Source organism: Eublepharis macularius, chromosome 3 (genome assembly GCF_028583425.1).
Source record: "Eublepharis macularius isolate TG4126 chromosome 3, MPM_Emac_v1.0, whole genome shotgun sequence".
NCBI classification, from domain to species: Eukaryota; Metazoa; Chordata; class Lepidosauria; order Squamata; family Eublepharidae; genus Eublepharis; species Eublepharis macularius.
This window is the reverse complement of record NC_072792.1, coordinates 4,874,769-4,889,514: the sequence shown is the minus strand read 5'-3', so window position 1 is coordinate 4,889,514 and position 14,746 is coordinate 4,874,769. Positions and strand designations below refer to the sequence as shown.

Here is a 14,746-nt window from a genome sequence, read left to right as displayed (position 1 = left end):
CCTCGTGACCAAGGCCAAGGAGACCTCAGCTGGAGATGGCTCGCATTCAACCCCACCCTGCCAGTAAGGCAAGGAAGCCCAGAAGGGATTAGTGGTAGGAGGGAAACACCTGACGGAAGGCACAGCTGGGCCAAGTCAGGAGAGGGAACAAGCCTAGAAGGAGGGTGGGGCGGGGAAACGAAACCCTATAAAGGGTGGCTAGGAAGAGCTCTGAGGTGGTGGGTGTGAGTAAGGAGTGATGGTGTGGAGTGAGAGCAGAGCAGTGCGAGAGTGGAGGCTTGGAGGAGAGTTCTGGGAGAAGGAGATCATGGGGGATGCAGAGGGCAAGCAGACCAGGTTGAGCAGGCCAGCGAGTGGATTGAGAGGGAGTTGGGGTGATGTATACCGTCCCTCCTTCCACAGAGCAGGGTCCTGCAGCATCCCTGGCGCCCCTCTGATGTCAGGGCCGGCCCAGCTGGGGCCCTGCCCAGCGGCGGCAGCGACAAGCCCTGACAATTGCTACTAGTTCTTTTATTGTCTGTTTTTATTATATGTATTTATTATGTTGTTTATCTGTTCTGAACCTGCTTGCGGGGAGAGTGGGCTATAAATCTAAATAAATAAATAAATAAATATCAATTAATATAAAAGATGCTACCCAGATAAGGAGTTAGGATCTTGCTGGAAGAAATCTTACAGTAACTATTCTCCTGTGGTCCTGAGTGGGGCAGTCAAGACGCTGGGTAGCTCCTCCTCCTCTTTTACAGGGTCGGACGAAAGTTGCGATCCTAAGGGGGAGGGGCTCCCAGGCTCTCCAGTTTTTGTCCGGCCCTGCTCAGCAGGGGACGAATCTTTGTGCTCTCTCTGAGCAGCGATCCTGGGACGATTGGAAAGGAAGGCGCAGGCTCGTGGGGATAAAGGAAGGACTGGTTCCTCCGTCCCTCCCCCCCCCTCCCCACTCCTCCTTCCAGCGTTGGAAAGTGCAGCGTAAGCTGCGGGGAACGAGCTGCAGAGCCGACGAACCTAGCCAGCTAGGTCCCGGCGTCTGCTGAGGCAACAGAGAGCGGGAGCAGAACGCTGTCGCTGCTGCTACCGGGGAGGAAGGCTATCGACTCCCAAGCAGCAGAAGCCTCGTTTATCGCGCCAAAACTGTGAGTGTCGGCCGTTTGGCTTCTGAAGCCTCCGAAGGGGCTTAAAAGTGGGGGGGGGGGGAGAGCCGCGGGTAGGCGATTTGGCAGGGCTGGAAAGGCGAGTGAAGCCAGATGTTGCCCTGATCGTCGCGGCGGGGTTTTTTAATCGGTCTGGGACTGATCTACCCTTATTGGTCCAAAAGAGCCCACAGTCTCTATCAAGGGACGGGGTTTTTTAGTTATTTTTGCTTGTGCTGGGCCCTCAGCAGCGAGGTTTTAAATAAATAAAAAATGGGAAGAGAGTAAACTGAAACGGTTACTCTTTACTTTCGCTTTCAGGCGCAAAGAATTTGGCGGGAATGACTTCAGAAGCCAGTAGGTCTGACGCAAGGGAGGTGCATACAATGCCCAGTAATTTAGAGTCTTCAGTGGCTTCAAGGCCTGCCTACTCCAATCAAGGGGAGGACCTGGGGAGTAGTGATCTGGACTTGTCTGGGCCAGAGGCAAAAGCCAACATTCTAGCATGGTTAAGTTCAGAGATAAAGAAAGGCCTGGACACAGCAGTCAAAGATCTTAAGACACAGCTGGTGTCCCAAAAACGAAGCCAGCAGCAGCAGCAGCCTAGCACTTCTAAGGGCAAAAGGCCTGCAAAGCCAGCCACCCAGACAAAACCAAAAAAGAGGAGAATGGAACCCCTGTTGGAGGACATCTCCAGTGACTCTGATGATTCCCCTTGGGGTTCTGATGTGTCTCAGCAATCATCTGATGCGGAAGAGGGAGAATTGTCTGAAGAGGAAGTTATGGACATTAATCAGTCCCAAACCAGGCTGTTTCCGCCAGAAATGTTTTCTAAGCTCTTGGCGAAGGTTTTGAGAACTCTAGAAATTTCTCCTATTGCTTCAGGAGTAACAGAAGTGGAACCCTCTTACCCCCAAGGCCTGGAAAGAGCCCTGCCTAAAGGGGGTCCTAAGCACGCAGGGGTACCACTGCCAGCTATTTTCCACGATGTTCTGAAAACAGAGTGGGATAACCCAGCAAAACCTAAGCTGTATCAATCAGTCTTTCACAAGTTCTACGCCTTGTCAGTTAACGACTCCAAGAAGATCAAGCTTCCCATAGTAGATGATCCTATCTCCAGTTTGGCAACGTCTTCGGTACTACCTATGGATGCTGAGGGCATGCCCAAGGACCCTTCAGACAAAAAGATCGAGCAAGTGTTGCGCAGGAATTTTGAAGCGTCGGCTGCTGCCCTAAAGTCCTCAGCGTTGGGTTCTTTATTTGCAAGAGCGGCTTTTACATGGGCATCTGATTTGGCATCTGCTGGTAAGGAGGTGCCTAAGGAAATCAGGAATGAAGCAAAGAAAATAGCGTTGGCGGCGGCCTTCTCTGCAGATGCCACACTGGACTCCTTCCAGATGTCTTCTAGGGCCATGGGTTTTAATGTGGCGGCGCGATGGAACACGTGGCTCAGGAATTGGGATGTGGACCCTCCAGCTCGTAGTAAGGTGGCAGCAATCCCCTTTTCCGGCACCAAACTCTTCGGGGAAGATCTGGATAGATTCTTGGTAGAGGATGCTGAGAAAAAGAAGGTCCTACCGTCTAAGAAAAGGGACTTCAAGTTCAAAGGGAAACATTCCTTTCGTGACTATAAAAGACCTGCCAGGCAAACTAATGTCAGACCGTTTAAGGGCAGATGGCAACAGAAGCCTAGGTCAGATGCCAGATCCTTCTCCTTCAGAAAGTCGCCCTCTCAGAGTAAAGGACAAAAGAAGGGGGGGCAAGCCTGACTATCCGACAAGGCAGGTGTGTGGTCTGGTCGGGGGCCGTCTCCAGGACTTTATATCCCAGTGGAGGACTTCAATCTCAGACAGCTGGGTACTGGAAGTAGTATCCAAGGGCTACTCCTTGGAGTTCGAGAGGGTCCCACGAAGGCGTTTTCTTCAGGTCTTCAGAAACCCGTCTCAGGCAAAGCACCTGAAGATGGTGGAAGCAATCAGGCATCTCCTTCGGATCAAAGCGATAGAACCGGTACCTACATATTCTCAAAAGCAGGGTGTGTACTCGGTTCTGTTTCTAGTCCCAAAGAGGAACGGGGACACACGGGCCATTCTGGACTTGAAATGGTTGAACCTGCATATAAAATCCAGGAGGTTCAAAATGGAGACCCTGAAGGGGCCCTACAGCAAGGGGACTTCTTGGCCTCCATAGATCTGTCAGAGGCCTATCTGCATATTCCCATCAGGGCTTCACACAGGAAATTTCTCCGTTTTGCCTACAACGGAAGACATTATCAATACAGGACCCTCCCCTTTGGTCTGAAATCCTCGCCAAGGGTATTTACAAAAGTCCTGGTGACCCTAGTGGCCTTTCTCAGGGTACAGGGGATAGCCCTGTCGCCTTACCTCGACGACATCTTGATAAAGGCGCCATCTTGTGCAGCGGCCCTGAGGGCAGTGGAGATCACCATGGACTGTCTGGAGAGTCATGGCTTCATCATCAATCGTCAAAAGAGCACTCTGTCCCCGACGCAAAGAATCGCCCACCTGGGGGTAATAATAGACACCATGGTGGGCAGGATGTTCATATCTCCAGAAAGACAACAAAAGATCCTGACTATGTTAGAAACAGTCCAGACAAGGAAAATGATGGAGATTATGCAATTGGCCAAATTACAAGGAATGATGGTGTCGTGTCAGGACGTCCTGCAATGGGCCAGATTTCATACCCGGCCTCTCCAGAGGTTCTTGCGACCCTTTCAAAGAGTCATCGTTCACAGGTGGCACAGGAAGGTGGAAGTTCCTACCCGACTGTCGCGGGATCTGTCTTGGTGGACGGAACCGGGAAGGTTCGCAGAGGGCGTTCGCCTAAGGGAACCCAAGAGAGTGACTCTCACTACGGACGCGAGTCTGAAAGGTTGGGGTGCTCACATCGAAGCGCAGGCAGCTCAAGGGGAGTGGTCTCCCGAGGAGACTCAGGTCAGCATAAATCTCCTGGAGCTCAGAGCAATTCGGAACGGGCTACTGGAATTTGCGGACAGTCTGAGAATGAAGCACGTGATGGTTCTCACCGACAATATGACGGCGAAGGCCTATATAAACAGGCAAGGAGGCAGCAGGTCCAGGACTCTGAGCAAGGAGGCAGAAGTGATATTTCGGTGGGCGGAAGAGAACCTACTGTCCATAAAAGCAAGCCACGTAGCGGGGCAACTCAATGTCCTAGCCGACTGGTTGAGCAGGAACAGGATAGACCAGTCAGAATGGAAACTGAACGAGGAGATCTTTACACGGATATGCAACAGGTTCGGGTCTCCGACAGTGGATCTCTTCGCCTCGGCACAAAACAACCAGCTGGCACGATTCATGTCGAGATACCGAGACACGAGGGCCATGGCAGTGGATGCATTGTCTCAGGACTGGCCTCGAGGTCTTCTATATGCCTTTCCCCCAATGAAAATCCTTCACCGGGTAATACAGAAGATAGTGGATCAGAGGGCGGAGGTAATCCTAGTCGCCCCTTACTGGCCGCGGAGGCCTTGGTTTCAGGATCTACTGAGACTGGCGTGCGCAGAACCGTGGACTCTTCCTTGCAGGGAGGATCTCATAACCCAAGGGGAGATCCTACACCCGAACGTCAAGGCGCTAAAGTTAACAGCTTGGAAGTTGAGCGTGGCCAGCTTGAAGATCTAGGGTACCCTGAAAGGGTGATTGGCACCATGTTGGCTTCAAGAAAAGGTTCCACGAATCACAGCTACAATCGGACGTGGCAGGTTTTTCAGGAATGGTGCGAGAAAAAAGGACTGCATCCTGTATCGGCGCCTATAAAACAGATTCTTCTATTCCTACAGGATGGACTGGACAAGGGACTCAGTACAAGCACCTTACGGAGACAAGTGGCGGCCATCTCAGCCATCAGGGGATCCAAAAGAGGGGTCTCTCTTACGAAGCATCCTCATGTGAAACGCTTCTTGAGGGGGACAGCCTTGCTTAATCCGCCCCAAGTGCATCGTTTCCCGACTTGGAACTTAAACTTAGTACTGAATGCGCTTACAAAAGAACCTTTTGAGCCTATGGCTACTTGTTCCCTTAAAGAACTGACTCTTAAAACAGTGTTTTTGGTGGGCCTGACTTCAGCAAGGAGGGTGTCAGAGCTAGGAGCCCTATCAGTAAATAGGGAACTGTGTACGTTCCATCAAGATACAGTGGTCCTTAGAACGGATCCCTCCTTTATTCCTAAAGTAAACTCGGTCTTTCATAGGGGGGAGGATATAGTCTTGCCATCCTTCTGTACCAACCCCAAACATGAGAAAGAGAAAGAATGGCACAAATTGGATGTAAGGCGGGCTTTGAGTTTCTATATTGATAGAACCAGACAGTTTCGTAAAGTAGAAAACTTGTTTGTCTCTTTCAAACAGAGTGCAATGGGGAGCAAGGTGACTTCCTCAACCATCAGTAGGTGGATCAGGGAGTGCATAGGATTAGCATACAAAGCCAGGAAAGTAACCCCTCCTAAAGGGATTACTGCCCACTCTCTGAGGGGAACGGCCACCTCAGCAGCATATAGGTCCTTCCCTTCCTTGGAAAAAATTTGTAAGGCAGCGACTTGGAGGTCAGTTCATACCTTTACCAAACATTATAGAATAGATCGTATTGCTTCTGCGGATGCTGCCTTCGGCAGGAGAGTGCTCCAGCAGGTCCTGGAAGATTAGTCACCCTCCCTGTATGTCACTGCTAGGAATATATCCCAGCGTCTTGACTGCCCCACTCAGGACCACAGGAGAATGGAAGATTTATTACTTACCGAGAAGCTTCCTTTCTCGGTGGTCCATGAGTGGGGCAGTCGTAACCCGCCCAGTTATGGAAAGGGAAGGCATGAGCAGTTGAGAGAACAGACCTAAGTAGACCAGTTGTGTTTCGTTAATGGTTGAAATGTTCTTGTGTTATATAATGATGAATAAAGTTTATATTGTTAGTATTATAGTTGTATTATTCAGGTGTGAGAGCCTGGTCTGATTGGTTGGGGGATCTGCGAGGGCTTGGAAAGGAACTGGAGAGCCTGGGAGCCCCTCCCCCTTAGGATCGCAACTTTCGTCCGACCCTGTAAAAGAGGAGGAGGAGCTACCCAGCGTCTTGACTGCCCCACTCATGGACCACCGAGAAAGGAAGCTTCTCGGTAAGTAATAAATCTTCCATTCATGTGCTGATTGAAAATCTAATGCATTTCATAGTAAGCTTGCTTTTGAATCCATCTTAGATTTAATTGAGAGATGTTAAGTGAATTAATCCTTGTAGCTTGTATCTGTTCCATTTTTATTGGTTCTATCTTAATAGTACTTTATATTTTGATACCTTGCTTTATTAAAAAGGTTTGAGTTTATTTCAATAAATAATAAACATTAAACTCTACTGAGAAGTCTCTGTGCCTTGGAGGGAAGAAGGACCCAGATAAATCATTTGTACTATTTAACAGGATCTCCCAAAGGGGTCTCGATCCATAAGGCCTTGAACCTGCTCAGAGTTGGGATGTAGAACGTGACACCGACCAGTTAGAAAGCCCTGTTGAAATGCGGAGGAGCATTCCGTGACATGAGCGGCCACTTCCCCCAGGGGGCACACTGGGCTGGCTGGCTGGCTGGCTGGCTTCCTTCCTCAGTGCAGCCGTGAGCTGTTTGGCCTGGCTCTCCTCCCCATAGCCTTTTAATGCTGGAGAGCAGAGGCAGGGATGTAAGTCCAGTACTGTGAGTTGACTCAGTGCTTACGGTGGCAGGCTTTGCATGCTTGGATGATTGTGTCTCAGTCAGACAATGGTCTCCACACACTCGCATCTCATCTTGGTCATTCAGCTAGAAACGTTGAGGTGGAAGGTTCTCCAAGGGTCATCTAGTCCAATCCCCTGTACAAAGCAAGGGATTCACAGCTCCCCCTCCCTCCCTCCCCCGGTGCCCCCTGCTCTGTGCCCGGAAGAAGGCAAAAGACCTCCAGGACCCCTGGCCAATCTGGCCTGGAGGACAATTCCTTCCTGACCCTCAAGTGGTGAGAAGCATTACCCTGGGCATGTAAGAAAGGGCCACGAGAGCCCAGCACTGGCTCATTGGGCTCCATGGAGTAGAGTATTGGGAACCAATGGCCAGCTAAAGATGTTTCAGTGGCCATTCTAGAGATTTACTTGCCAGCTAGCAAACTTGGAAGCTCGGCAGGGCCACACGCCCCTACAGGGGAACAAGAAAGGCTGCGGGCTCAAGGAAGGGGGGGGGGCCAGGGCAGGGCAAGTCCTGCAAGAGCTGACGGCCCTGAGAGATCTGGCTGCTCCATGGCTGGCGGTGGTGAGGCGGACAGCAAAGTGGAAAGAAGCAGCAGCAGAAATTCCATAGCAGCAGGCGAGGAGAAGGAAGACTGGCAGAGAGGCTTGCTGCGGGGGGGCGGGGGGGGCGGGGGGGGTGCAGTGAGAGAAAGAGACTCGTGGTTTCCCATCACTCTGTCCTCTAGTTCAGGGGGACACAAGAGGAGAGCCAGCAGGGACTTCTTCCCGTTTCTCATGCAATCATATGGGTGACATCAGTTTTTAAAAATTTATTTATGCTATTTTTAGTCCACCTTTCTCATTGGGACTCAAGGCAGATTACCAATGTAGGTCAATACAGACAGATGTAAGTGCTATTCTGAGATTATGAAGAGTGATGCTGGTGAGAGAGGAGGTTATGGCATGGCCTCTTTTAAATAATTTATACCAGGGTGAAAATTTGGAGCTGGAGGTTGTTTATATGAGGCGGCATCATACTTGAACACCCAGTCACTGTTGCCAGCCATAGAGACACCGTAGGAATCATCTTGAGATGGAATATTATTGGAAATTGTTATTATAACGGCCGCCCATGCAGCATCTGTTTACAACATCTTGAGACATTGCCTGAAGAGTGGATTGGCAGTGCCATTCCTTGATTTTTTCCAAAATTTGAGCCTCGCGATATATATAGAATTCTGGATCGGGTTCAAGGTGTTGGCTTTGACCTATAAAGCCCTAAACGGACTGGGACCAGCATACCTAAGGGACTGTCTCTCCCTGTATGTGCCCCAGAGAGCACTTCGTTCAACTGGAAAACATCTACTGGTGGTCCCTGGCCCTAGGGAGGCTCAGCTGGCCTCTACCAGTGCCAGGGCCTTTTTGGTCCTGGCCCCAACCTGGTGGAACTCTCTGTCTGAGGACACTTGGGCCTGGCAGGATCTTGTATCATTTAGGCGGGCCTGTAAGACAGAGATGTTCCGCCAGGCATATGGTGGAGGCTAATTTTTGGCCCATCATTGCCAAGCCTTCCACCGGTCTCCCTCTACAAGGGGTATGGAGAGTCCACTCCCGCTGGTTGCCCCAAAAGGGGCACAGTATTTTTTCTGTTTTTTAATTGATTTTAAGTTGTATTTTAACCAAAGTTGTACCTCGCCCTGAGCCTGCTTGCGGGGAGGGCGAGTTAAAAATAAAATAAATAAAAATAAATAAAATATATGTATATATGCCCTGACTGAAGACAACATCATGAGATGCCTGCATCAGGGCTGCTGGGGTGCCTCTAGGTATAGCTAAAATTCTGTTTAAAAAGAGATTTTGTGACCGGGCGATCATTCTAGCCCCAAACCTGTGCTCCGTATAAAACCTGTGGGAGAGCCTTACTCTAGTTTATTTTCAAAGCTGGATCGATCAAGAAGCTACCTTAGTACTGTAAAATTTCAGAAAAGCACCTTTGGTTCTTAAAACGATGAATCTAGTGACTGCCAAATGAGCCCTCCAATATTCAGTTTTCTTAAAGGTTGCCCCAAGATATTTAAAAAGTTGCTGCATTGGTCTGTTGGGAGGCCCTCTACTTAAATGTATGAGGTCTTTTCCTAAAGACCATCACAGAGTTGATATTTAAGGCCTCTTCCCTACAAAAGCCTGGCTTTTCTAGCAGCCTTTTAAGGCCAGCGCATATAAGAGTGTTGCAGGACTAGGGATTTCCCAAGGACTTGAAACCAAACAGAATCTTAAGAAGGAAAGATTTTATTAAGCCGGCTGGCTCAGCTGTGATATAAGAAATCACTAAAATTCTGAGCCCCGTTCAAAACAGCTCAGACGCTAAATTAGTTAAGCTTGATTACATCACATAGCATGTGGTACAACTTGATTACAATTTTACAGCATTTCAGCTTCATCATCAAGATCATTTGCCCCAGACACGACCTTTCTTAACACAGCATAATTGCAGACATTTCTCTTAAATCAGCAGTTTCATTAACCTTGAAGCAGTCTGTTCTGAGATACACAATGTAGTATACTTCCTCTTTTCTCAGGCAACAGATTTCCTGTTTCAACAGTGTCTTAGCTAATTTGACATAGCTAGATTTTACTCAAGCATGGATTTTATTTAATCATTCTTAAATGTTAGCAATCAGTTATTAATCAGCATCCTTCTCCCTCGGAGCCAGCACCACACACCCCTCTGCTTGAGTTATAGAGCAAGTTATAGAGTGGGTGTCATCTACACATTGATGACATCTGTATCCAAAACTACAAATGATTTCTCCTAAAGGCTTTACATAGATGATGAATAATAAGGTTGTGCCCTGTGGAACCCCACAAGAAAGTTCCCACTCTGAAAATAGCTGGTCTCCGATGACAACCCTCTGAGTCTGTCCCATGAAGAACGACTAAACTGTACATGCCCCGGAACTCCCTTCTGCCTCCAAACGCCTCAGCAGGATGCCGTGGTCTACTCTATCCAAGGCTGCAGATAGATCCAGGAGGAGCAACAAAGAACCATGACTTTTGTCTACATTCAGGGAAAGGTCATCACCTAAACTACATTCAGGTCATCAACACCAGAGCTGTCTCCCTCCCATGGAGCCCAACCTGAAACCAAGGCCGGAATACTGTGAGACTTTGGAGCAAAGGTATAAAATTACTCTGTAAGACGAAACACAGAATGAAGCTGGGCAGGAGCGGAAGGGAGAAGCTGGTTCAGATTAATTTCTGAGGGCAAATCTGAGGAAATATCTTTGGGGGGGGCGTAAGTAATAAGAGTCAACTGGAAGCCAGTGAGATTTTTTGGCAGTGCTAATATGCTCAAGTCTCAGTTGTTTACCTTGGCCATTGTCTTGGAAAGTTGATATATACTTATCAAAGGCAACTCCAAATTACAGTAATGCAATTCTGATGTTACGAAATCATGGATAATCCAAGCGGGAGTGCAGCTGCCTGCACCCACCACATTTGATAAAAGAAGCTTCAGCATCCAGGAGTCAGGCTGAACGTAGTGCCCCCCCCCACGGGGACCATATTTCTCCAGTGGGGTGGCAGCCCTGTGTGGAACAGGCTCCCTCGCCACCCGCCACTTCCCTGACTGTGTGGCTGAAACACATACTGCCTCTGGTGTCGTTCAGAAATGTCTTGGCAGGTGTTTTAAACACATCACACCCACCACTAGACTTGAGGCAGACCTGGAAGAAACCGCAGTGAGGCAAAGACAGTTTGAAGAACTAGTAATAATTATTACCTTGTCTATTATTAAAATGCCTCTGTACCCTCTTTCTTTCTTCAAAGCTAACCTGTTGCAGTTTACAACAATAAATATGCTTCAAATGGTTCAGCTAAATCTCTAAATATAGAAGTCAGCACGCAGTCAAAAAACAATACAAACAGTCCACCCAGCTCATCAGTTTAAATTAAAAGACCTTCTGAAGAGAACCGTTTTGCATGGCTTGTGAAAAATAGGAAGAGAGAACGGGGCCTGGAGTTCCATCAGTTGTCCGTTCCAGGGCTCCGAAGCAAGCGCTGAAGAAGCCCCGAGGATGGGCTGCCCCGTGCTCACCCTCCTGTATGAGAGGACAGGGACAGAAAGGAGAGGTTCACATGATTACTTTAATGGGTGTTCAGGTTTGTATAAGAGAGGTCCCTAAACTGCGCATGGAAACAGCTTGTGCAAGTACGCTGGAGTATGCTGATAGCAGCAGGTGTTAGTCAAAAGACCAGCTGCCCTGTTCTGAACCATTTGTGTTATCCCTGCACAGAATTGTTATGTGAATTACTCTTTGTGTGATTATAAACTTGTAATGTATAAATGCTGCTACTTAAAGTCTGTTGACTTCAGTGGGGTAACTTGTGGGGTTAACTTGGGGGAGGTTGATAGCCACTGAGTTTGCATACATGTAATGGAGTCTGTCCTTGCCATAATAGTGCAGCTTTATCTGTTTTAAGGAGTTCATAGGATTATTTCTTGAGTTCTGGTGAGTTCTGGAGCTCCAGTATGACTTCATTAAGACTGGCACTTATGTACTTAAGGTAGATTTTTCACATTACTGAACTATATTGCATTCTGGGGAATACAGAATTAAGTGGAATAAAAAACCCAGGTGAAATCGCAAAGAATTTGTCTGTTTGTGTTGGGTCCAGACCTTCCATTGATTCATATGATGATCATAGAATCATAGAATCACAGAGTTGGAAGGGGCCATACAGACCATCTAGTCCAACCCCCTGCCCAGTGCAGGAGCAGCCTAAAGCATCTCTGACAAGGCTCTGACAAGCCTCTTCTTGAAAACTGCCAGTGAAGGGGAGCTCACCACCTCCCCAGGCAGCTGATTCCACTTTTGAACTACTCTGACCGTGAAAAAGTTCTTCCTAATATCCAGCCGGTACCTTTCTGCATGTAATTTAAGCCCATTGTCTTGGGTCCTACCCTCTGCTGCCAACTGGAACAGCTCTTTGCCCTCCTCCAAATGACAGCCTTTCAAATATTTAAAGAGAGCAATCATGTCCCCCCTCAACCTCCTCTTCTCCAAACTAAGCATTCCCAAGGCCCTTAGCCTTTCATCGTAGGGCTTAGTCTCCAGAACCCTGATCATCCTTGTCGCTCTCCTCTGCACCGTCTCGATTTTGGCCACATCCTTTTTGAAGTGAGGCCTCCAGAACTGCACACAATACTCCAGGTGTGGCCTGACCAAGGCAGTATAGAGAGGGGCTATGACCTCCTGCGATTTCGACGCTACGGCCCCTTTGATACAACCCAGGACTGAATTGGCCTTTTCTAATTCATCATTATCATTGCAAAGGCCTTGAAAACATTTCATTTAATATACAATGCAAGCCTTTACCAAGTCTGCAGCCTTGTAATTGCCCTTGGTTGCATTCCCACTCTAGGGGCTGTTGGGCTTGCAGAGAGAGCACTGGATGGAGGAAGCTAAAGCTGGCCTATGAAATCCTTGTAGGTAACAGCAGATTCTATATATGCTTAGGGATCAGAAAAAGAAGCCACTAGCATTTTAGCAGCTTTTTGGGTTGTGCAGCAGTGGTATAACAATTGTCTTGCAACCCAAAATAATGTGAAAATGCAGTCGTCAGGACAATGAAGAGAGAGGAGAAAGTGGTGATAAGAACTGGAGCCTGCAGAGGGTGGGGAAGGGAAGGAAGAGAAATTAACGGAAACCCGTGAGGTGCAGGTGTGGCAGATACAAAATGGATTCATGGCGGGGGGGGGGAGGAAGTGGTGAGCCAGAGCAAGCAAGGAAAGGCAAGCAGCAGTGGGGGGAGAAAGAACGGCATTTCCTGTGTTTTGCAGATCCACTCTTGTGTCTTCTTGGTATTATTATAACTTCTGTTGTCAGCTGAATGATGTCCAGAACGGAATTCTTTTCAAGAGAAATCACTGCATTATATTTTACAATGACTTCGTGAGTAGGGTAGGTTACTCCATAAGATGAGGGATGGTCGAGTGTGGACAAGAGTCTCATAGTGATTGATGCGGTTACATTTATAGCTTCAGGTGGGTAGCTGTATTGGCCTGTCGTAGAAGAGCAAGTTTCGGGTCCAGTAGCACCTTAAAAGCCAACTAGATTTCCAGGGTGTGAGCTTTTGAGAGTCAGAGTTCTCTTCATCAGATACCTTTGTCTGTTACATTTATTCTTTCAGCTATTCCCAGTGTAACTAAGGTTGCTGCTGGAAGCTTTGGACTGGTGCTTCTCAAGCACGCAAAGGCAGGTTGCTTTTGAAACAAGTGTACTTCAAAAGTAGCTTGTGATCTGGCACAGAGCCTGCTGTTCAGAAGCAAAGTGTGAAAAATACCACTGGACAGATCGGGTACTTGGGTACACCAGAAGTATCTCTTTGACTCCGAGATGGGATGTTAAGGGACAATTATGGTCTTTTGAAGGGTTTTAAAGATATTAAGTAAGATAAGCTATAGTTAAGATCTTTACTAATAACAAGTTAAGAACAATTATAGTATAGTAATAATGCGCTAACAATAATGGGGGTTGGAGTGCTGTTGGAAGTCAACATTGAAAAGGGGGAGGGGAGGGGTGGGGAAATATGCATATGGTAAATGAAATGAGTTGTATATGTGTTTTAATTTGAATATATTGACCCATCCAATAAAATTTTTCAAAAGAAAAGAAAAGAAGTATCTCTTTGACTCCCTCCTGTAGCTGTAAAAGAGCAAGTTCCTTTAAATGAATGATACCTATGGAGTGGCTCAGGAGCCTCATCTTGGACATTCCACCTGTGGCTCTTATGAGAACCATTTCTCATGTTTCAGGAAGGTGGGCAAAGCTGAACTCCCCCTCCGTATATGCTGTGAGGGCCCGTGGGGCAGAGTGGAAGGTGGCCCTCAGTGGAGGGGGGAGGAGGGTGGTTCCCACCGTCAGGCTTTTCTGTAATGGCAACTTCCAGTAAGAGGCAGGGGTTGAGGGTGGTTCCCCTTTAGCACAGAGAGAGGTTCATCTAACCACCCCGTCTCTTGCAACACTAGAGTTCATCTTGAAGGAACTTTGTGACGTAGGGAAGCGTTTCTTTTTTAACAAGTAGCCTAATCAAGAGATCTGGAGCTCGTGCTGTTTAATGTCATGTCTGACTTGCAAGCCCTTCCCCCACTCCAGGGACATCAGGGCTGGCCAACGTTCATCAGTAGTAGGGAGAGACAATTCCACATGGCCAGAAGTACTCTGGTAAATAAAAAGGGATATAATTATACCTTTAATATTAATATTTATATCTTTGTGTATGTGTTTGGGGTGGTGCACAGGGCAGACAGTAGAAGTGTGCACTGCGGGCCATCAGTCTCTCCTCCCCCCCCCCCCCCGCCTGATACTAGTCCTGCTGTATGACATTTCAGAGTCTGCTTTTTAACTTGCGGCTGAGATAATGCATGTTGCGGCTTCTGTTGGGCCATGAGAGGGAGGTAATAATCACCATTTCTGTGTCTGGATTGTGGCCTTAGTACACACTGTTTTAAAATTATTACTCACCAATAGGTTCTTTAGAAGACAGGCTACGAATGTATGAAGAAATAAGCAAGCGACATCCAAGAGCAGTCTCACCTAGAAGATTACCATTAAACTTTGTCACAGGTAACATTTCATATTTTTATAGCTCTACTTTAACCTTATCTAGAAAGCTGTATGATTTAGTCTTCTGGAAGACTCTGCTTTGCGTAAAAGTAGAGTAAAAGACCTGTAGCCTATTTCTGAGCAGTACATTATTCCGTTCTAATGCCTCCAGGCTCAAATCTCCACTTCCCTATGAAGCTGTTTGGGTGACCTTGAACCAGTCCCCCTTTCTTAGCCTAACTTGTCTCACAGGGTTTTGGTGAGGATGTGATGGAGGATGGACAGCTGTGTATG

General features: G+C 47.7%; 1 protein-coding gene across 1 annotated transcript in view; it reads left to right on the top strand.

The window, feature by feature from the left end:
* The window catches only part of NAA16 (N-alpha-acetyltransferase 16, NatA auxiliary subunit), an 84,217-nt gene that overhangs the window by 26,177 nt on the left and 43,294 nt on the right, over positions 1 to 14,746 (top strand). Inside the window, exon 8 of the mRNA XM_054973754.1 lies at positions 14,378 to 14,473. Coding sequence (XP_054829729.1) covers positions 14,378 to 14,473 — 96 coding nt within the window. The remainder of the gene's footprint in view (positions 1 to 14,377; positions 14,474 to 14,746) is intronic.